Source organism: Microcaecilia unicolor, chromosome 1 (genome assembly GCF_901765095.1).
Source record: "Microcaecilia unicolor chromosome 1, aMicUni1.1, whole genome shotgun sequence".
Lineage (NCBI taxonomy): Eukaryota > Metazoa > Chordata > Amphibia > Gymnophiona > Siphonopidae > Microcaecilia > Microcaecilia unicolor.
Window position 1 is genome coordinate 48,500,897 of NC_044031.1, and position 24,246 is coordinate 48,525,142.

The following is a 24,246-nucleotide window of genomic DNA, read 5'->3' on the forward strand; positions in this document are numbered from 1 at the left end:
AACAGTCCAATCCTGGTCCGGAGGGACGCTAAGGAAGAGGGACTTCGAAAATAAGACTGCGTTGGAGGCAAAAACACATAGTAAAAATTTTTTTAGGTATATTAAAAGCAGGAAGCCAACAAAAGAATCGGTTGGACCGCTAGATAACCGAGGAGTAAAAGGGGCGATCAGGGAAGACAAAGCCGTACCGAAGAGATTAAATGAATTCTTTGCTTCGGTCTTCACCGAGGAAGATTTGGGTGGGATACCGGTGCTGGAAATGGTATTCGAAGCTGACGAGTCGGAGGAAACTTAATGAATTCTCTGTAAACCTGGAGAATGTAATGGGGCAGTTCTACAAACTGAAGAGTAGCAAATCTCCTGGACCGGATGGTATTCATCCCAGAGTACTGATAGAACTAAAAAATGAGCTTGCGGAGTTATTGTTAGAAATATGTAATTTATCCTTAAAATCGAGCATGGTACCGGAAGATTGGAGGGTGGCCAATGTAACGCCGATTTTTAAAAAAGGTTCCAGAGGAGATCCGGGAAATTATACACCAGTGAGTCTGACGTCGGTGCCGGGCAAAATGGTAGAGACTATTATTAAGAACAAAATTACAGAGCATATTCAAAAGCATGCATTAATGAGACAAAGTCAACATTGTTTTAGTGAAGGGAAATCTTGCCTCACCAATCTACTACATTTCTTTGAAGGGGTGAACAAACATAGATAAAGGGGAGCCGGTTGATATTGTGTATCTGGATTTTCAGAAGGCGTTTGACAAAGTACCTCATGAAAGACTCCAGAGGAAATTGGAGAGTCATGGGATAGGAGGTAGAGTTCTATTGTGGATTAAAAACTGGTTAAAAGATAGAAAACAGAGAGTATGGTTAAATGGTCAGTATTCTCAATGGAGAAGGGTAGTTAGTGGGGTTCCCCAGGGCTCTGTGCTGGGACCGCTGCTTTTTAACATATTTATAAATGACCTAGAGATGGGAGTAACTAGTGAGGTAATTAAATTTGCTGATGACACAAAGTTATTCTAAGTCATTAAATCACAGGAGGATTGTGATAAATTACAAGAGGACCTTACGAGACTGGGCATCTAAATGGCAGATGACGTTTAATGTGAGCAAGTGTAAAGTGATGCATGTGGGAAAGAGGAACCCGAATTATAGCTACGTCATGCAAGGTTCCACGTTAGGAGTCACGGACCAAGAAAGGGATCTAGGTGTCGTCGTTGAAGATACATTGAAACCTTCTGCTCAGTGTGCTGCTGCGGCTAAGAAAGCAAATAGAATGTTAGGTATTATTAGGAAAGGAATGGAAAACAAATATGAGAATGTTATAATGCCTTTGTATCGCTCCATGGTGCGATCGCACCTCGAATATTGTGTTCAATTCTGGTCGCCGCATCTCAAAAAAAGATATAGTGGAATTAGAAAAGGTGCAGAGAAGGGCGACGAAAATGATAAAGGGGATGGGACGACTTCCCTATAAGGAAAGGCTAAAGTGGCTAGGGCTCTTCAGCTTGGAAAAAAGGCGGCTGAGGGGAGATATGATAGAGGTCTATAAAATAATGAGTTGAGTTGAACGGGTAGATGTGAAGCGTCTGTTCACGCTTTCCAAAAATACTAGGACTAGGGGGCATGCGATGAAGCTACAATGTAGTAAATTTAAAACGAATCGGAGAAAATTTTGCTTCACTCAACGTGTAATTAAACTCTGGAATTTGTTGCCAGAGAATGTGGTAAAGGCGGTTAGCTTAGAGGAGTTTAAAAAAGGTTTAGACGGCTTCCTAAACGAAAAGTCCATAGACCGTTATTAAATGGACTTAGGGTAAATCCACTTTTTCTGGGATAAGCAATATAAAATGTTTTGTACATTTTTGGGATCTTGCCGGGTATTTGTGACCTGGATTGGCCACTGTTGGAAACAGGATGCTGGGCTCGATGGACCTTTGGTCTTTCCCAGTATGTCAATACTTATGTATAAAGCTAAGTTAGTTACTTACCTGTAGCAGATGTTCTCACCTACAGGTGATGTCATCTGTGGAGTCTGGTGCAGACACTGACAAGTGCACTATCACTTTGTCTTTGAGGCAATGCCCCCACCTCACATGTGCGGGTGCCTTCCAATCTTACACTCAACTGTGGGACCAGCAGTACAATAGACAACTCCAAGGGGAGGAAGGAGGGGATGAGAATATATGCCTGCTGTTCTCGGAGAACACCTGCTAGATGTAAGTAACTTATCTTTCTCCAAGGACAAACAGGCATATTCTCATATATGGGACTCACTAGTTACCAGGCTCATGAATTCTGCAACTTAGTCAATAGTGAGCCTGGTGGAAAAAAAAAAAAAAGGGCTGGAGGGCAGAGTTGGCTTTTAAGTAGTAAAAATATTTTGCAAGACTGCATGCCCAAACCGGCTATCCTGTCTAGAATGCTGCTCCAGCTGGGAGGACTTCCTATGAGGTTTTGTATGCAGCAAATTTTTTTTTTTAATTTGTTACATTTCTACCCCACATTTTCCCACCTTTCTGCAGGCTCAGTGTGGCTTACATTGTACCGTGAGGCGTTAGCCACCTCTGGTAATGAAACAAATACAAAGTGATGTTATGGTCGAATGAAATTCATGTGTTACAGACACCTTAGGGAATCGTAGAGAAGAAGGGTTATATAGTGTTCATTACGAGCTTTGGTTTTGATTGTGTTGCAGGGTTCACGCACTTAAGTTGGGTCAGTAGGGTATGCCTTTCCGAACAGGTTAAGTTAAGGTGGTCGTATGTTGGTTTTCACGGCTTTTGGTAGTGCATTCCACAGCTGCGTGCTTATATAGGCGAAGCTCAATGCATAAATTGATTTGTCCTTGAGTCCTTTGCAGCTAGGGTAGTGAAGATTTAAGTATGTTCGTGATGATCTGATTGCGTTTCTGGTTGGCAGGTCTATGAGGTCAGTCATATATCCCGGGGCTTCGCCATAGATAATTTTGAGGACCAGGGTGCAGATTTTGAAAGCAATATGTTCTTTGATTGGGAGCCAATGCAGTTTTTCTCAAAGGGGTTTGGCGCTTTCGAATCGCGATTTTTCAAATATAAGCCTGGCTGCTGTGTTTTGACCGGTCTGTAGTTTCTTTATGAGTTGCTCATTGTATCCCGCATAAATTCTACTGCAGTAGTCAGAATGGCTTAGTACCATTGATAGTATCAGGTTGCGGAGTGTTGCCCTCGGGAAGAATGGTTTCACACTAGAACAATGATTTTCGACCTTTTTCATCTCTTGGCATACTTATAAAGCGCAAAAATTGTCAAGGCACACCACTGGAATCTAACTCATACCCGCCCGTCCCCATTAAGATCCAGTCCAGCCTGGGCATAAGTGAAGGAAATGCAATCTGCCAGCCAAATTGAAATGGTGCGTTTCCCAAGGGTGACCCCCATCCTGCTGGGATCAAAAGAAACAAAAAGTTGGGCAGCCTTTCTGTGGGGCTTTGTCCCCTCCATGTAGTAGGTCAATGCTCTCTTGGAATAAGGTGTGCAAGCTGCTTTTGCAAAAATGGGCATGAGCTCAGGGAAGGAATGTTGGCAAGACAATAGACTGGTTCAGATGGAACTCAGACACCACCTTCAGCAGGAACGTAGGGTGCGTGCGGAGAACTACTCTGTTGTGATGAAACGTAGTATAAGGCGCATCCACTACTAAGGCCTGAAGCTCACTGACCCTATGAGCTGAAGTAACAGCCACCAAGAAAATGACCTTCCAGGTCAAGTACTTCAGATGGCAGGAATTCAGTGGCTCAAAAGGAGCTTTCATCAGCTGGGTGAGAGCGATGTTGAGATCCCATGACACTGGTGCAGGTCTGACAGAGGGCTTTAACAAAAGCAAACCTCTCATCAAGCTAACAACTAAAGGCTATCCAGAGATGGACTTACCTTCTACACATTGATGATAAGCACTAATTGCACTAAGGTGAACCCTTACGGAGTTGGTCTTGAGACCAGAGTCTGGTAAGTGTAGAAGGTATTCAAGCAGGATCTGTGTAGGGCAAGTAAGTAGATCTAAGGCCTTATTTTCACACCAGATGGCAAACCGCCTCCATTTGAAAGAATAGCACCTCTTAGTGGAATCTTTCCTGGAAGCCAGCAAGACACGCGAGACACCCTCCGAGAGACCTAACGAAGCAAATTCTAGGCTCTCAACATCCAAGCTGTGAGAGCCAGAGACTGAAGGATAGGATGTAGAAGTGACCCTCGTTCTGAGAAATGAGGGTCGGAAAACACTCCAATCTCCACAGCTCTTCAGAGGATAACTCCAGAAGGAATCAAATCTGCTGCAGCCAGTACGGTGTGATCAGAATCGTGGTTCCGCGGTCTTGCTTGGGTTTCAACAAAGTTTTTCCTACTAGAGGTACTGGAGGATACGCATACAGAAGACCCGTCCCCCAATTGAAAAGGAAGACATCTGACACTAGTCTGTCATGGGCCTGAAGCCTAGACCAGAACTGAGGGACCTTGTGGTTGATCTGATCTGAGTTGGAAAAAGATCCACTGAGAGGGTGCCCCACGTGTGGAAAAACTTGTGGGCCATGACCATATTGAGAGACCACTCGTGCAGTTGCATTACCCTGCTCAGCCTGTCGGCCCAGGTACTGTTTGTGCCCACCAGATAAGTGGCTCGAAGGAACATGCTGGTGAGCCCAATGCCATATTTGGATAGCCTCCTGACACAGAGGGCGTGATCCGGTGCCCCCCTGCTTGTTGGTGTAATACACTGCAACCTGTCTGTTTGGATGAGAACAATTTGGTGAGATAACCAATCTCTGAAAGCCTTTAGAGCATTCCAGATCGCCCGAAGCCCTAGGAGATTGATCTGAAGATTAGTTTCCTGGGTGGACCAAGCACCTTGAGTGTGAAGCCCATCTACATGAGCTCCTCATTCCAGGAGAAATGCATGCATCATCAGCACTTTTTGTGGCTGAGGAATTTGGAATGAAAGTCCCAGAGTCAAAATGGATTGAATGGTCCACCACTGAAGAGAGTGAACAAGATCTGGAGACACTTGGATGACATCTTCTAGACTCCCCATGTCTTGATACCACTGAGAAGCCAGGGTCCACTGAGCTGATGTCATCTGAAGACATGTCATGGGTGTAACATACACTGTGGATGCCATGTGGCCCAACAATCTTAACATCTGCCTAGCTGTGGCCTGCTGAGATGCACGAATCTTGGATGCCAGTGAGACAAGACTGTCCGCTCTCATTTCTGGGAGTTAGGATCAAATCTTCTGTGTGTAAGAACAGGGTTCCTATGAATTTCAATCGCTGGACAGGATGGAGATGGGACTTGGGGTAGTTTAAAATGAACCCTAGTAGCTCAAGTTCCTGAATAGTCATCCATATAGACTCCCGAGCACCGTCCTCTGATATGCTCTTCACCAGCCAATTGTCAAGATACGGGAACACATGGACTTCCCAGTCGGCGTAGTGATGCTGCAACTACCGCTAGACACTTGGTGAAAATCCTGGGAGCTGACATGAGGCCAAAAGGCAACACACAATACTGAAAGTGATGTGTTCCCAGCCAAAATCAAAGGTACTTCAGGTGGGCTGGAAGTATTGGGATGTGAATATATGCATCCTTTTAAGCCCACAAAGCATTGGGAGAAGGGTGCTCAGCGAAACTATCCCGAACATTTCTCAGATTAGATATTTGTTCAGGATCCTTAGGTCTAGGATGGGATGCATCCCCATCTTCTTCTGCAGAAGAAAGTACCTGGAATAGAATCGCTGCCCTTCTTCCCCTGGTGGAACAGGTTCGACCGCATGGGCCTTTAGAAGGGCGGAGAGTTACTCTGAAAGTACCTGCCTGCGCTGAGTGCCGAATGAATGAGCTCTAGGTGGGTAATTTGGAGGTTTGAGATGTCAATTGAGGGCATATCTGACACAAACTACTTGAAGAACTCACCGGTTGGAGGTTATAAGAGACCACCTTTGGTGAAAAAATTTTAGGCTCCCCCCAACCGGCAAGTTGTCTGGGATGAACACTTTTACTGCGACTATGCTCTGCTGGAGCCAGTCAAAAGCTCATCCCTTGCTTTGCCTGGGGAGCAGAAGGGGCCTTAGGCACACTCCGTTTACATGAACGAGCGCACGGGAGCTGAGCCCGAGTAGGTTGGCAAGCCAAAGGAGTGTACCTATACCTAGAATTGTAGTAGGAACCACTCCTTGGCTTGCCAAAAATCCTCCTAGCTGAGGAGGTGGATGCAGAAGGCGTCCGGCGGGAGAGAAGAGATTGTATTAGGATGCTTCTCAATTTGGTCAGCGACCTCCTCAACTTTCTCTCCAAAAAGGTTATCCCCCCCAGCAAGGGGCATCCACCAACTGCTGCTGAACAGAGTGTTCCAAGTAAAAAAACACGCAGCCTTGAGAATCTGCGCATTGCTATACCTTGAGCAGAGATCCTGGATGCCACATCAAAGTGTCGTAAGTGCCCCTGATCAAGAACTTTCGACACACCTTCTGCTGCTTGACCAACTGGTGAAAAGGTTCGGCGTGCTCCAGAGAGAGTGCATCCACCAAGTCCGAAAGTTCTCGCACAGAGTTTTGCAAGTAGATGCTCATAAACAGCTGGTAGAATTGAATACAGGAGATGAGCATTGAAACCTAGTACATCTTCCTCCCAAAAGAATTCAGGGTTCTAGCTTCTCTTTCTGGGGGTGCTGACGCATAGTCCCTAGTACTCCTGACCCTTTTGACAGATTTCACCACCATGGAATTGTGAGGCAACTGAGTCCTATCAAAACTAGATGTACCATAGATCCGATACTGGGTATAAATCTTCTTGGGCATAACTGGGACTGACAGAGGGGACTCCCAGTTCCTGACGAGGACATCCTTGAGTACCTCGTGGAGAGGTGCAGTCACAGCCTCCTTAGGAGGAGATGTATAGTCCAGAACCTCGAACATCTTAGCCCTGGGCTCATCCTCTACTACCAAATTATATGGAATGGCTGAGGTCATTTCCTTAACAAAAGATGAAAATGAAAGGCTCTCTGACGGAGACCATCTCCTTTCAGCTGGAGGGAAGGGTTCAGAGTGAATCCCATAAGACTCATCTGAGGAAAGGTATCTGGGATCCTCCTCTGAATCCCACGAGTGCTACTCCTCGGTATCGGACATTATCTCCCTATGGGACTGCCAAGATTGAACCTGCCTCAGTGCCGAGGAACCATGTCCTTGAGAGCGGCATCAAAAAGTCAACTAACGCCTTGACTCCAGCGAACCTTCCTCCACCAATGTTGAGGGGATGCCGGCTTGGGTGGCAGTCGACACCTGGGCTGCAAGTAGCCGGAGGCCACACCGCAGGCTGAGGGCCAGGCAGGGCCACAACAGGAGGTACGTTAGGTGAAAGCACCCCCTATACTAATGCACACCGTTGCATAAGGGAGCAAGTCCTGGATACGCTCATCGAAAGCCAACAACAGGAAAGGCTGGGGTGCCAGCTGAGGCAAAGAACCACTGGGGTCAACGTGGGAGCGAGATCTCAGCTGCTCTGACACCAAGAATGGGTGTCTTTTCCCAGAGGTAGTCCTATTGCACTGGGTACAGCGCTTGAAGCCACTGAGAATCTTTGTGGACATGGATGGACTAAATTAAACAACTCGATGGAGCCTGAAAAAGGGGCAAGGTACAGTAAAATACAAAGGGAAAAACCCAACCGAAGTCACGATCTAAAAGCGGCTCAATACTGACTCCAATTTCATGTTTCAATGTTCAAAACTCTAGCTGTTGCTCAGGCAGCAAGACTCACCTCAAGCCTGTTTTTCACTGAAGAGCTTAAGAGTTTCAGAACCTTTTTACTTCTGTCTACTTCAATGACCTGGACTTTTGTTCTCTGTCAAGTTAGACAAGTTGCTGAACCTTCTAGGTCCAAGCAATTCTGTATGATATCCTTAAATAGATGTTATATTCTTAGTCATCATGGCATTGACCCAGACACTCTAATAAACCTCATGACTGTCAGAACTGGGGACAAATCTTGAAGCTGATGCTTCTAACATTATAAGGCAAATTAATGAGGCAAGAGGGTTCAAGAGACCAAACGTGTAACCATACATATTGCTGGTGAAAACAACAAAACAAAAGAATCAAGGGTAGGCTCACCATAGCAGTAAAGAAAAAAAAAATTCTCAAAAACCTACTGGAATATCCATAGTATTCCCAGACGGTTTGTGTGTGTTTTAGCTCGAATTCCCCAACAGTAAAATGGTTAAAAGGAATAAAAACGTGAGCCTGGTTCCCTCTGAGCTTTCAAATACTTTCAGGATCTACAAACTAGTATAAGGGCTCACTGAAACCAACCCAAAATCCGGGTATGCTATAGTACTGTTGGTCCTGTATGCATTTTTGGGGGAAACTAAAACTGCCTCACCCTTACAAGCCTGTCCTTCCCTCCCAAGCCAGACAGCCTCTTTCGCCCACTAACAGAAACCCTGGTGGTCTAGTGGCCTCTTCAAGGCAGGAGCATCACAAGTTACTGACTGCATTGTGAAAATGGCAGCCACAACTTCTCACGACAGCCTCACAAGACTGCCATGGAAGGTCACAGTTGCCCTTTTAAGTATGTGTATCATTCAAAACATAGTGGTGGAGCAATGTGTGTCACTGGTAAACCACCATTCTTCAAAAAAAAAAAAAAGCTAAGCAAGCAGGAAGACTTTAAAAAAGAAAAGACATAAGGCATTAGAATAGTCAAATAATTATGTAGAATACACATTAAATAGTCAAAGACTTGTATTAGATGTTAGGGAAGGCACGGCAAGTTGGTAGTTGAACGTTGCACATATACCAACAGATAACAGAAGAAAAGCAAGAATTAAGCATGTCATATATTTTACATAATTAGAAAAGAAAACATTAAAAAAAAAACCCTTCTCTGCTGCTCACGGTATACATACCATTCAATCATTAGTAGGCGATTGAGACAGTCTTCACCACAAGCTACTGCTCCCTGAGCACGTTCTTCTTTTGAAAGTAAGGGGCACTCACATTGCATTCGTTTGATATCCCGGTGTGTTTTGTTCTTCTTCCTAGTGGGGACAAAGTTGGAAAATCAGTCCAAACCTCAAGAGTCAGTCATTTAGGTCAAAATGTAATGTCTCAAAGATTCTTCACATTCCCAAAAATAAGGATAATTGAGGTAGGGTTGCGCCTGAGAGAGAGCCGCGACAGGAGCAGAAGCCGAAGGAAGAGACACAGCTGAGCCAGCCAACTCCACAGTGGTACAAAATTTACAAGCGCCGGAGGCTCCAACCTCCCCCCCCCCCCCCCCCCCGACACTGACAGAGCACCTGCGCAGCTTTTCCACTATAGCAAGGCCCCTCGGCACTATTGCGCATTTTTTTTAAAATAACAAATGGCAAACGAGATGACCGACCAAGGAAACGCCACAAAAAAAACGCTCCCTCAGAGCTGCTCTGCCGAACACGCTGCAGCCTCTAGTTATAAGCTTGGTCAGCTATTAATATCCCTTCCACTGGCAACTGCTTATGAAATGTACAGTTAATGATGTTGCTTCTACCTTAAGAGCTATCTGGAGATATTTGAAGCTTTTACAAAGAAATTAAAAGAGCAGAAACAATATCTTACGTAGCATCAATTAAATGGTGACAAACACCATGTGAGTTTTTACTATGTGTAGGTCCCTATCTAAATTATAAGATGAAATTCAAAAATTGTGTATGAATAGTGGAATAGATGAATAACATTTTTTTAACTAAGATTTATATTTTATAGCCTATTAATAATAGGTTTTTTTTGCAAATCTCTCTTACCTGCTGACCATTTCAGTTTTACTAGTTCTATAGAAGCACAAGCACTTTAAAACATGTTCTACCTTCCTCACTTCTGTATGTAGGCCCATGTTTAGGCATAAACATAGGCAACTGCCTAGGACATCAAAATACTTGGGCTAAACAAGAGCCTGGAACCATACTATATGATACCTGGGGGAGAAACCTTCCATTCTCCTGTCTATGGGCACCAAAATCTTAAATCTAGCCCTATCCTAAGCACTCTTGCCAATCAATCAATCTTTCCCGTGTGTGTGTGTATTTATATATACACACATACATACATACATACACACACACAATTATACTAGGGCAATAATATTGTAAAAAAAAATTAAATGTCTCAGTGATTACCTCTCTGTTAAGTAGACATTTTCTTCAATGAGGTCAAAGTACGGGGGCATTTTCCCTTGTTTGGCAGAATCCTTCCAGTGTTGTGGGTCTCTGAAGCCATCCATGACACACAGCGATCCAGTCCACGCTGCTCCTGAAGACACAGATTCTAGCTGTTGCCTTTCCATTTTCAATTTCTTTCGGTTTCTTGAATCTCCATCACTCTCGGATTCACTTTCCAAATCTTGCAGTCGTTTTTTTGGGGGGGCCTCGTTCTCTCATCTCATTTTTATTCATCACCAGTCTTTCAGATTCCTTCTCATTTGCAGTTGCTGGTTCTTTTATGGAATTGCTGCTGATCTCTGGTGCTTGAACTGAACCCTTTTCTCTAGGGTCCTGACTATGAGGCTTATTAGACTGGCTAGTTTGGTTATGTCTACATTCATCTTCCCAGTTATAGTGATCATCATCATATTCATCATAATAATCTGTTAAAGAATCTGGCATTTGACCTTGCATTCTATCATAACCAAATTTAGAAAACTTGTGTGATTTTGGGTCCCAATAGCCATCGTTTTTCCAATAATTATTTGATCCAACATATTGCCCAGATCCATGCTGTTGGTAGCCATACGCTGAAAATGTACAGTAACTGCTATCAGGTTGTTGATATGTACTGCTGGGTTTTTCTGGCTGGGAGAAGTCCCAACCAAGGTTACCCAAGTCTTCAGTTGAATGAAAACCATCAGTTTTAGAAAAATCTCCACCATCGTGAGAATGACTGGGACCAGACTCCTCCTGTCTAATATCTATTTTGTCAGTAGAACTTGGAAGCTGCTGCTGATGTGATGTATTTGAGGTACCATTAGCATTATTAGAAGGAGGACAAACTGGTTGCTGTTCATGAAGCTCATTTAAAGGTCTGTCAAAGGTCTGCATTCCTTTAGCCATAGTACTGTCATCTAGATTTGGGATCCTATCAGTGTCTATATTTGAATCTGACTGGCTCGTACTATCAACTCCATCACTTTGTGACTGGTGACAATCTGTTTCAAGATCCTCATCTTTCTTTCTATCTGGCTCCACAGATGAAGTTTCTGGGCTCTTGTTTAACTCTTTGGAGGGAGAATGCGGCTTTTTGTCATTGTACTCACTGTTTGTGTACATTATATGCTCTATTTTTCCTTCATGAGAGAATTTACTAGGCTCAACATTTTCATCTTCCAAAGGCACTGACTGCTTCTGACTACATTGGCTACTCGGAGGACAAGGGCTAGTTTCTTCCATCACCAGAGTTGAGTTCTTTGGAACTATCACAACAGAGTGAAGACGATTCCTCGGAATACTGCTATCATCAGAATCAGAATCATCTGTATCGCTTCTATCACTCTCCTGTTCACTTATACTGTCCGAGTAATACTCATCAATGACAGAAATATGTTCAGAGGCATTGCCACTACTGTCACAGTTTGGCTCCAATATTATAACTTCTGTGTTCTCTGAAGTTAGCACATAACACAATGGGGGTGAAACTTTTGACATACAGGGTGTATCTGTAGATTCCTCTTTTTTATTCTTGATAACAGAGTATTCTATGGGTTGCTCCTCTACATTCTCAGGAGGGAGGATGGAAATGTCTTCAAGCTTCTTTTCTTCTTTTAGATCTTCCTCTGTTTCTGCTTCATGCTGAAAAAGTTCTGCAATTCCAAAAGGTGATTTTGCACTTTCTAAATAAGGTTGTACAGTCTGAAATTCTAGTTCAGGGGTCACGTCAAGCACTGTCTGCTCCACAGATTCATTTTTAACAATATCATCCAAATTGGATGAAATGCATTCAGACGAGTGAGATAAAACTTCAGTTTCAAATTTCATTTGTGAAGACCATTCTATATTGAAAGAACTATTTTTTGAGTGAAGTACAGGACATTCCAAATGGGAGAAAGAATTTGTGGACTCCAAATTAGTCTCAGTACACTGTTCTTCACTCTGTACAGTTTCAGATGGATTAAATTCCTCATTGGTCCCATGTTCGGGTAGAATACATTTTGGTTCTTCCTCAGTACCCCTAAAAATCTCTGGTGTTGCCTCCATACCTGCACATTCAACAACTATACATTCAATAGCAGTCTCAGCAGCAGAATTGTATAAGACAGGCTTAACATTATCTGCAACATAGGATTGATCTGAATCTTTGGTTTCATTGTGTGGTATCTGCAGGTCTTCCGATTGTTCAACTAATGTCTCCTTACCTGCACTGAAAAATGGACAGGAATCTTTTTCAGCTGCGTCAAGAGGACTATTTAACTCATTGGACTTCATAGCAGAATTATCTATATCATCATCTGCAGATTCACAGATATGTTTAACTTCATTAGCTGACAAAATGCGTGATTTATTAGATTGACCTACAGGTAACAAGGAAGAAAGGTCACATGCATCATCAGAATACACAACATCCTCTGTATCAGATTCATAGAAAGGTACTAAAGGGCGTATCTTCTCAGGAGACTTACTTGGATTCAATTCTGTAGGAGAATACTTTCTTATTTGATCACATTTCATATTTAATACCATTTCTGCTTTCTCATCATTACCATGGTTATGATTTCCAACAATTTCTTCTGCTCTTGAATGACTGGCACTCTCTTTTAACTCATCTTAATGTTTTTACAACTAGGCACATTTTTTACTGGAGTTGATTGGGAAGAATCAGCTGCCTTTTTCCTTCCTTGGATTTTTGAAAGAATGATATCCAGTTCCTCGTTTTTTAATTTACAGGGCATCTTTACATCTGCATGGCTAGGTGGCTTGATTTCTTCATCAGAATCTGAACAAACTGTGTTTATTTTATCACATCTTCCTGCTACTGGTTTTGAAGTTACAGACTTAGAAAGGGATGAGTTCATATTACTATCTGTTTTAGAACGAGATGACCCAATTCTACATGCCGCTTCCTTTTGAGGAGAGCTCTTTTTTGTTACTTCTAGCTCTGAAATCCTTTTACATTCTTTTTCTGATTTTGATGATCTTCCTCGTTTCTCTGAGTCAGTGTAATAGGATTCTGTTTATTGTCACGGTCTGACTTGGAGTATGAAGACATTCTAGAATCTCTGTATGATGAGGTATAAGATGAGGTATGCCTTGAGTCACTGAACCTGGAATGTGTTCGCCTATGTTCTTCTTCTGAATCAGAACTGTCTCGTGTCCTATCAGCATATGAACGAGAATATCTAGTCCTCTCCCTATAAGGTGAACTCCTGTGGTACCTTCTGTCGTACTCATAGTAATGTGAACGCTCTGATCGTGAATACGTTGAACTACTATTTCTAGAGCTTCTATCCGACCTGGATCTTGAACGAGATCTGCTTCGCCTTCTATCCCTATCAGATCTAGAGCGAGAAGTTGTATAGTGAGAATCTCTGTCAGATTTTGAGTAACTGGAACGTTTGTCATCTCTTTCAGATTTTGATCGGTAGCATATTTTCCGTGATCAACATTTCTTGAAGATGTGGAGCTTTTTTTCACTTCCTTGTCCTTTTCTGCACTTGCTGAACTTTTTAATTCATGGGACCTATGGCTTGACGATGTCTGTATAGACTCACCATCAGATTCAGAACCAAGTACTATTCCATCGGGCTGAGAACCTTTTATTTTGGAACTCTGCTTTTCAACACATGGAGAGACATTCTTTGAATTGTCTGGAAGGTCTTCCTCCTTCCCAATATGAGAATCATCTTTCTGTGGAGATACATTGGCGCATTCAGAAGTTTTATGAGGTACAGGCTCTTCAGAGATATTAACTTCAGAATCCACCTTAATATCTTCTGAAGATTCTTGCTCTATTGAATTTGATGATTGTTTTGGAGATAGAACTGTTACTGATATTAAATTTTCTGAAATTATCGTTTGCAGCGGAGGTGTTGATGAGATGCTTGTCACAGTCAGTGCTGGTGGTGATGCTACTGTTTCTGTTGGTGGAGGAGGTGGTGGTGGTGGTGGTGGTGGGGTTGGTGCTTTTGGAGGCGGTGTTGAAGCCTTTTCCTTTGGTAATATTGGTGGAGATAATGGTACTGCTGGTGGTGGTGCAGCTGCTGCTGCTGGTGGTGTCGCTGTTACTGTTGGTAATTTAGCTGTAACACTGAGCAGGTGCTTCTTGAAGTGTATCTTGCTCAATTCCACTTTTAGTTTTGGGGGGAAAGCTCATCTGACACACTAGTGGTATCTGTTTAAGTCTGCTTTAATTTTTGATATATGGTCAGTGGCTTGGATTACAAGATTTGAAGAATTTGAGTCTCATTTTGTTGTTTTTCATTTCCCAATGCAGTGAGGAACCTATTCTGCAAAGTTTTCTTTGTTGAACTGAAGCTGAAAGAAACCTTCTGCCTCCCTTGATCCTCCAGGTTGACCTTGGTTTTGGTGCCTTTTGGTAAGAAGCGACTAGATGCAACACCTTTGAATACTGGGGTTTTGATGAAACCAACTGTCTGAGCATTTTCATTCTTGCCCTGCACAAGAACAGAAAATAAAGTCACATCATACAGCCTGGTGAAAGCATAACTAACTGTGCAGCATGTCAAAATGTATTTTCTTCAGTGCTGCCTTCAAAAAGATCCTGCATAATTGTAAGTGAACGAGGCTCTCTAATACTGTCCTGCAAAAACAGTTTTGAAACATTGTAATTTTTGAATTATGGTTTTTTAATCTAAGGGCTCTATTTTCAATTCACAGCAGTCAGAAGTTTTCTAACATTGGCCACCAAGGGCTGAATTAAAATTGGATATTCAGCACCAGGCCATACCTGGATACTGTTGTTGAACATCGAGTTCATCAACAGCTGCTGGAAGTTATCTGAGTAGTGCAGATATTCAACCCTGGTGCCTGAATAGTTGACCGGGCAAGTTAGGACAGTCACATCTGGCCCAAACTTACTCAGGTAGTTATGTGGACATTGGCAATGAATATAAACATCAGGGGTACCTAGATAATTTCCAACTCTGTCTTAGCTCTGCACCTAGGCCGCTCCAGCACTACCCGAATAGCACTGAAACAGTCAGACCTGATATTCAGCAACACTGTCCAGATAAAGTGCTGCTGAATATCAGCCCAAGACATGGTCAGTGTGAGTTAACCAGGTAGGAGCTTCTGAACCCATATAAGTCATATAAGCCTTTGTCTAGTTGCAACTCAGTACTATCCTTACCATTGCTGGCTAGTGTGCTGCAGGATGAAAGTAGTGTGGTGACAGCCTGGAAGATTCCTACTGCACCCTTGGGCTCTCAGTCCAACTGGCACCAGACTGATGGGCTACACTGCCATAGGCTTCACCTACAAAACTATCTGGAATTCCCCTTCACACCTTTAATTTTTTAATAACCCTCTACCTAGCCCAAATATTGCAGTGAGCATAGCTGTGGATCCCTCTAGAACATCATATATGTTCAGGAGAATCTGGACTAGCTCTTCTGCATTTCCAAAATGGACTCATTGGTCGAGTTGGCTGATGGTAGTGACAGAAAAGACTACCATTCTGGTGGCTTTTCCTCAGTACCGGGAGTTTGAGCTGCGATCTGTGAAGGCTATACAGTTAGCACCCTGTTTCAATTGAACAAGCAGTTTTCCAGTTCCTGGAGGTGTGTTGACTGGAGTCGGCAAGCATTAGGGCCACGCCAATGGAAAAATTACGTAAATTACCTGAATTTTCTTTCCTTTAGCAGCAGCAGATGAATTCAGAAACCTGTGGGTTGTGTCCATCTACCGGCAGGTTGAGATAGAGAGCAATGTTTTGCCCTGTGCCTTAGAGGATGTAACACTCCCTGGCCAGTCAGTATTACTTATACCAAAGCAGAAGGAGAAGACCAAAGCCCACATTCCAAGGAATCCCTCCTCACAGAAATGCAATGCACCAGGAACGCAAAGGCCAAAACCCCAAATAACAGAAAACACACAGAAAGAGACCCCAGGTTCCAGGAAAACCTTGTAACAACTCTTGTCAAGAAAGAGAAACTATCAGCAGAATCAGGAAAACTGAAAAGGGTAGGATTCTAGATTCATCTACTGCTACTAAAGAAAGAAAATGATCAGGTAATTTACATAATGTTTCCTTCCTTAGCATAAGCAGCAGATGAATCCAGAAACCTGTGGTATATAGCAAAGCAATATCTAAACTGGGATGGGGGCGCAGAAGCAAGCCCAGCTGCGAGGACACGCAGACCCCAAGGCAGAATCCCCCCTGGGCCGTCACATCCACACGATAGAGCCTGACAAGGTATGGACAGAAGACCACGTTGCTACTCTGCAAATCTCAGCCAGATTCACAACAATCGTCTCTGCCCAGGAAGACGCAAAGCATGAGCTCGCAACCGGTCTGGAAAACGCATTGCCAGCAAAATAGGCAGAGGAAATCGCCTCTCAAGGCAATGGGAAATAGAAGGCTGGGAAGCCATCTCACCTTGCGAGGGAACGCAAAGAGCACCAAAGATGATCAGATCAGCAAAAAATCATTAGTAATTTCAAAGTACGGAAGAAAAACACGCCAAACATTCAGATAGTGCAAGCGTTGAAATTCCTTGATACTGAACCACCTGAAAAGCCGGCAAAAACAGCAGCTGATTAAGATGGAAAGGCAAAACCACCTTAGGCAAAAAGGAAGGAACAGTCCGGATCATCACCCCAGCAGCTGAAAAGCATAAAAAGGGGTCTCTGCAAGACAGCTGCAACTGCGAAACTCTGCGAGCAGAAGAGAAGCCACTAGAAAAAAAAAATGAGGGCGAGGTCCACATCGAAAGTAAAGGGTCAAATGGAGGGGGCTTGAAGTACTCTCAGCACGGACGAAAGACAGGAGGGCTTAGACTGCACAACTCCCTAGAGAAAGCACACCCCATCGGGATGAGAAGCCAAAGAAACTCCAGTTATATGACAACGGTAACAGTCAAGGGCACCCGCCTGAACACCCAGGCAGTTGGCTGCTAGGCCGTTCCACAACCTTGAAGTTCAGCCACACTTTAGTGTACGCTGCCGAAGTAGATCACTTCTTGGCCAAAAGCAAACTAGTGAAGATCGGATCAGAATAACCCTTCCTCCTCAATTTTTGCCGCTCAAGAGTCAGGTCATAGGACTAAAGTGGAAGGGATTTTCCACGAAGACTGGATCCTAACAGAGAAGATCAGGAATCAGTGGAAGGCACAATGGCTCATCTACCACTAGGCGGATCAAGTCCGTAAACCACGGTCTTCTGGGTCACCAGAATGACCCCGCCCGGATGCGCCTGAAAACGGCAGAGAACTCTGCTGAACAACGGCCACAGAGGAAAGACAAAGTAGCACCTTCACTGGTCCCTGTGGTCCAAGCCATCGGCGCCACTCACCCTTTTTCTCGAGGAGCCTTGAATTAGCACTGGCCACCATAAAGCCCAGCCTGGGATACCTCCAGCACTAGACAATCAACTGGAAGGCTGCCTAAGAGAGCTCCCATTAGCAGGGATCCAAGGAGTTCCGGGTGAGAAGTTGGCTTGAACATTCTCTGCCCCTGCAAAGTGTGCTGCCGAGAGCTGCAGCACATGAGATTCCACCACTGGAGAAGCAGACTGGAGTCCTCCGCATGGAGGGGACTGCGAGTACCCCCCTGGCGGCTGAAATAAGCAACCGCTGTCAAATAGTCCAAGAGAACCCTCACTGGTATCCCTACAAGGAGTAGCTGAAAGAACAGGAGAGACTTGCAGAAAGTCAGAAGCCCAAGAGGTGGAAGGGCCATAGAGCTTTCCAGGGAGAAGCAAAGACCTTTTCGATACTGGGACAGAAAATGTGCTCCGCCCCTGGAAAGGCTGGCGTCCGTGACTACCCACCATCCAGTCGGAAGCCTGAAGGGTAGAGCCCCAAATCAAACAGTCTGACAGAAGCCGCAAATGCAGACTGTGCCAGGCAGGCAACTGCCAAATGAGCCACCTCTTATAGTCAACCAAGATTGGGGACCAGAGGTTCAAAGAGAACAATGGAGGAGGGCGCATATGTGCCCGAGCCCACGAAATGAACCACAGAGAGGCCGCCAGCAGACCCAAGATTTGGGCATAGTCCCAAACTCGGGGGGGGGGGGGGGGGGGGGGAGAGCAGTTCCCCAACAGGAGGCGCACATGGCTTGCAACTGGAGGCGCCTCTGGACCGGGAGAAACACCCGGCCAAGCGCAGGGTCGAAAAGAACTTCCAGATATCCCAAGGTCTGAGAAGGCACCAGAAGACTCCTGAGGAAACAGATCACCCAGCCCAAAGACTGGAGTAGAGACACCACAAAAACCGTGCCTATAGGTTGTCCTGGACAAGAAAGCCCACATTACTACTACTTATCTTTAAAGCGCTACTAGACGTACGCAACGCTGTACATTTGAACATGAAGAAACAGTCGTCCAGACAGCGAAGACCCGAATCCCTTCACGGCGCAAAGCTGCTGCCACAACCACAATCACTTTTAAAAAGGTCTGTGGTGCTGTTGCCAGGCCAAAAAGTAGTTCTTCTAATTGGAAGTGCTGTCCCAAAATGGCAAACTGCAGAAACTTCTGGAGAGGAGGCCAAAAAGGGAAAATGCAAGCAAGCAGCCTTGTGATCTAGGGACGTGAGGAACTCCTCAGATTGCACCACAGTAATCATAGATCTCATGGTTTCCATGCAAAAAGGTGTATGCACAGAGACTGATTCACCCTCCTGAGATCCAGCCTGGGCCGGAAGGAACCTCCCTTCCAAGGCACCACAAAATAAATGGAGTAGCATCCGAGGCTGTGCTTTACAGTGGGAACTAGCACTACTGCCCAAGGTAAAGAATTCGAGAGAGGGTGAACGAACCGCTGCCCACTTTAAGGAAGTGGTGCACGGAGACTCCAAGAAAACAAATCTCTGATGGGAGAGGAGAACTCGAGCTTGCAGCAGTCTAGAACAAGCTCTAAAACTCGCAGGTTTGTGGTCAGCTTGGTCCACTCCTCAAAATATAATGCCCCCCTACCCATGACCTCGTGGAGGGCTGGTGCCCCATCAATGCAAATGGCGGGAAGGGGGTAGGAGATCTGCCTGAAGCCCCAGAGGAGCGTCTATCAGCGCAAACGGATTGCCACTGAGGAGGACATGATTTTGCCAGGAGAGAAGGCAGGCCCAGGTGATACCCTCTGGTATCACAGAACCGTGGCATTTGTTGACTTATCCACGGAGAGGAGCAAGGCCTGTCCTCCGGCAAGTGCTGAGACTAGAATCTCTAAAGTCCTTGACCAACTTCTCCAAGTCCTCACCAAACAAAAGTTTACCCTTAAAGGGCAGATGGACCAAACGTTGCTACCGTGTTTCCCCCAAAATAAGACACTGTCTTATATTAATTTTTGCTCCCCGCTAGGTATTATTTTCAGGGGTTGTCTTATTTTTCGGGGAAACATCAGGGTCGCCCCCTCACCGAGGTCGCCGGGCCCCCCCCCTCCACCCGCCCTCCGTCGCTCCCGGAAGTTGTACCTAACCTTAAACGCCTCCTTTCACCTTCGCACTCGCAGCAAGCAGCAGCAGGGCAGACCTCTCCTTCTTTCCGTGTCCCCGCTCTCTGCAAGGGTGGGGCACAGAAGGAAGGAGAGGTCTGCCCTGCTGCTGCTTGCTGCGAGTGCGAAGGTGAAAAGAGGCGTTTAAGGTTAGTTCCAACTTCCGGGAGCGACGGAGGGCGGCCCTGTCGGCTCTCGGCGGGCCCTGCTTTAAAAGAGAAAAAAAATTAAAATAAAACTTTGCTAGGTCTTACTTTTGGGGGAGGCCTTATATTTTCCAATTGGCAGCAAGACCTCTACTAGGTCTTATTTTCGGGGGATGTCCTATTTTCAGGGAAACACGGTAGTACGTAAAGTACGCAGCCCAATGGCAGCGAAATAACTGGTGACGGTCAGTCACTGTCAAAGCCATTTGCTTGGCCAAAGCTCTGTCATAAGGCGTGTCTGCTAAGTAAGTCAACCCCATTTCCCTTCCGGAAAGTAAGGGGAGGTAGTGTCCCAGAGACAAGGAAGGAAGCAGCCACCTGCTGTACCCAGGAAAGGGCTGCGTGAGCCGCAAAAGAACAGCAGACAGCCAGCTGAAAGCCAAGGCCACCAACTCAAAGGACATTTTAAGAGTAGACTCAAGTTTAAGGTCCTGCACGTCTTTGAGTGATATACCAGTTTTCCACAGGCAGCGCGGTGTTCTTAGTCACTGTCGGTACCAACGCATCCACCTTAGGCAGCCTCAAGCGCTCCAAATCACCGTGCGCTATCGGGTACAGGCAGACCGTAGCCTTCGCCAGCCGAAGCCCCACATCCAGGGTAGACCATTGAGCCAATTGTACATAAGTACATAAGTAATGCCACACTGGGAAAAGACCAAGGGTCCATCGAGCCCAGCATCCTGTCCACGACAGCAGCCAATCCAGGCCAAGGGCACCTGGCAAGCTTCCCAAACGTCCAAACATTCTATAAATGTTATTCCTGGAATTGGGGATTTTTCCCAAGTCCATTTAGTAGTGGTTTATGGACTTGTCCTTTAGGAAAACCGTCTAACCCCTTTTAAACTCTGCCAAGCTAACCGCCTTCACCACGCTCTCCGGCAACGAATTCCAGAGTTTAATTATGCGTTGGGTGAAGAAGATTTTCTCCGATTTGTTTTAAATTTACTACACTGTAGTTTCATCGCATGCCCCCTAGTCCTAGTATTTTTGGAAAGTGTAAACAGATGCTTCACATCCACCTGTTCCACTCCACTCATTATTTTATATACCTCTATCATGTCTCCCCTCAGCCGTCTCTTCTCCAAGCTGAAAAGCCCTAGCCTCCTTAGTCTTTCTTCATAGGGAAGTCGTCCCATCCCCGCTATCATTTTAATCGCCCTTCGCTGCACCTTTTCCAATTCCACTATATCTTTCTTGAGATGCGGCGACCAGAATTGAACACAATACTCAAGGTGCGGTCGCACCATGGAGTGATACAATGGCATTATAACATCCTCACATCTGTTTTCCATAACTTTCCTAATACCCAACATTCTATTCACTTTCCTAGCCACAGCAGCACACTGAGCAGAAGGTTTCAGTGTATTATCAACGACAACACCCAGATCCCTTTCTTGGTCTGTAACTCCTAACGTGGAACCTTGCATGACGTAGCTATAATTCGGGTTCTTTTTTCCCACATGCATTACCTTGCACTTGCTCACATTAAACGTCATCTGCCATTTAGCCGCCCAGTCTCCCAGTCTTGTAAGGTCCTTCTGTAATTTTTCACAATCCTGTCGCGAGTTAACGACTTTGAATAGCTTTTGTGTCATCAGCAAATTTAATTACCTCGCTAGTTACTCCCATCTCTAAATCATTTATAAATATATTAAAAGCAGCGGTCCTAGCACAGACCCCTGAGGAACCCCACTAACTACCCTTCTCCATTGTGAATACTGCCCATTTAACCCCACTCTCTGTTTCCTATCCTTCAATCAGTTTTAATCCACAATAGGACATTTCCTCCTATCCCATGACCCTCCAATTTCCTCTGTAGCCTTTCATGAGGTACCTTGTCAAACGCCTTTTGAAAATCCAGATACACAATATCAACCGGCTCCCCTTTGTCCACGTTTGTCTACTCCTTCAAAGGATTGAAGTAAATTGGTCAGGCAAGATTTCCCACACTAAAGCCGTGCTGACTGGTCTCAGTAATCCATGTCCTTGGATGTGCTCTGTAATTTTGTTTTTGATAATAGCGTCTACCATTTTCCCCGGCACCGACGTCAGACTCTCACCGGTCTATAATTTCCCAAATCTCCCCTGCAATCTTTTTTTAAAAAATCGGCGTTACATTCTTCCAGTACCATGCTCGATTTTAAGGATAAATTGCAATATCACTAACAGTAGCTCCGTAGTTTGGATGCAGAGAAAGCGTTTTTGATGAAAATATTATGGGATCACTGTGTTGGATACTGCCACAGTTTGGCTCTGCGGGTAGTTCGTAACAGGCATCGAGCCCTTTACAGTAAGCCAACGGCACAAACTCTTATCAATGGTGAACTTACCGAGTCCTCTGCACTGGAGCAGGGGACGAGAAAGGGGTGCCCCCTTTCCCCTATGCTGTTTGTGCTTGCTCTGGAACCATTTGGACCTGTAAAATTAGACAGACCAGCAGGTTGAGGGGTATTAAGGTAGGGGACCCAGGACTATAAAATTACACTGTTGCTGATGACATGCTGCTATTCTTGAGTCAGGCGTCAGGGGGATACCCGGTGCTAATTGATCTCATCCAACAGTTTTGGGGCTTTTCCGGACTTAAGATTAACTTTGACAAGTCAGAGGCCAATGGCGATTTCTAATAATTGCGCCTGTTAGCGGTTACCCGACTTCCCTTTAGCTTGGACTTCAGGTCCTATGAAGTACTTAGGTGTGTTCTTACACCTGGATCAGAGTGTCATCTATAGAAAAAACGTTTGGGAGAAAATAGAGGCCATTAGGAACCTTTGTAAGCGGTGGAAAGACTTTCCCATTTCATTTTTAGGATGGGTGGCGCTAGTTAAAATGGTTTTTGATGCCTAAAATTTTGTATCCCCTCCAAATGATGCCACTTTGGGTGTCTAGCAAAGATGAGAACACTATATAGGGGAATATCATCTTCATTCATTTGGGGCATCAGATGGGCCCGTATAGGGGCAAAACAAACTGACAAGAGATAGGATAGAGGGGGGAGTCAGGTTGCCTGATTTTAGACTGTATAATGTTGCTGCGGTTGTACGCTGGATACATGAACTTCACACTGGGCACTTTGCATCTGCACCCGCCGGCGTATGGGAATCAGAGACATCCCCTTTTCAGCCTTTAATGTAATTCATTCCAGGGGAAATGAGATAAGGTATTCCCACTTCTGCGACCTCTTAGGCTAGCCTGAGAGTGGTGGAGAGGTTGCCTGGGGGGTGCGAAAGGCCCTTCCCTTTTTTTGAAATTCAAAACAATCCGAGCTTCCCTGCAGGGCAGGAAATCACAGTTTATGGCATTGGCGAGCCAGGGGTGTCGTTATGTGGGTCAGTTGTCTGAGGTGGGAGGGGGTTTTTGTCCAACCTTTGCGGAGTGCCAGGATTATTGGCACCTCTCCCAGAACTCATCTTTTTTTAGTATATGCAGCTTCGTCATTATATTCACACGTTGAAGGGAACAGATCAGAAACCCCCAGCCTTCACTGCATTAGACAAGACATTCATCCAGACATCCAGTGAACATAATAAGCTTTCGAAATGTATCACCTGGGGAGGACTTGGCACCCCTCTCATTTCTTTGAACAACTCTCGAGGCAATGGGGAATATCCCTGGGGATGGGAGGTAACCACACACGAACATGATGCATACCTACTACAAGTAGAGGCAAAGCCATGGGGCTATGGGATTCTGAGGAATGTGATGAATGTATGCAAGGGGAGGTGGACACTGGTTCATCATTTCCTGGAGTGCCTTCACCTGCGGGACTTTTAGGGGGGGTGGAATTCAGGCTTTTCTGGAGGAGACCTTGGGCACCTCGGTGGAATGGTCTTACAGGACCATGCTTATGGGGGTCCGATTCAGACCTTGTGACACAGGGCCTCTCTGATATGCAACGTCGGTTTATCCTTCTAGTTTTGGTGTTGGCGAAAAAGGTCATCCTACACACTGGGTGGACAAGGCCCCCCAGCCCACTGCTAAGTGGTACACAAGTATGGCACAGATGGGGATGTGGGCAAGGGAGGGGTCTCTGAATCCTGCCCGCAAAAGGGTCCAAGCCTACACTGACAACTGGCAGAGATGCCAGGACTGCTTGGCGAAGCGAGCAACAAATAAGGTGTAGCCTCAATGAGTGTAGAGTGGATCAGCCTCAAGGGTAGGGAGGGAGGAGGGGGCGGGGGGGTATGTGAACTGTTTTAAGAGAAGAAAAGAAGGGGAGGGTGTGTTTGCTATTCCTTAATTATATTGTGGTCAGTTTGTCTCATGTATTAGTCGTTTAACATCTCAATGCTTATTGCAACAGCACTGTTTCTGTACAGTTTGAGCAATGTGATGTGACTTTTGTGGTTTACCTCTGTTGCTTATGTATTTCTC

At 45.1% G+C, this 24,246-nt stretch overlaps 1 protein-coding gene across 1 annotated transcript in view; it reads right to left on the minus strand.

Moving 5' to 3' along the window:
• SETD2 (SET domain containing 2, histone lysine methyltransferase) overlaps window positions 1-24,246 on the minus strand; it is a 482,526-nt gene that overhangs the window by 412,021 nt on the left and 46,259 nt on the right. The window contains 9 exon segments of the mRNA XM_030196916.1: window positions 8,944-9,075; window positions 10,192-10,436; window positions 10,438-12,827; window positions 12,830-13,237; window positions 13,240-13,647; window positions 13,650-14,369; window positions 14,372-14,396; window positions 14,398-14,459; window positions 14,462-14,675. Of these exon segments, the coding sequence (XP_030052776.1) occupies window positions 8,944-9,075; window positions 10,192-10,436; window positions 10,438-12,827; window positions 12,830-13,237; window positions 13,240-13,647; window positions 13,650-14,369; window positions 14,372-14,396; window positions 14,398-14,459; window positions 14,462-14,675 (4,604 nt within the window).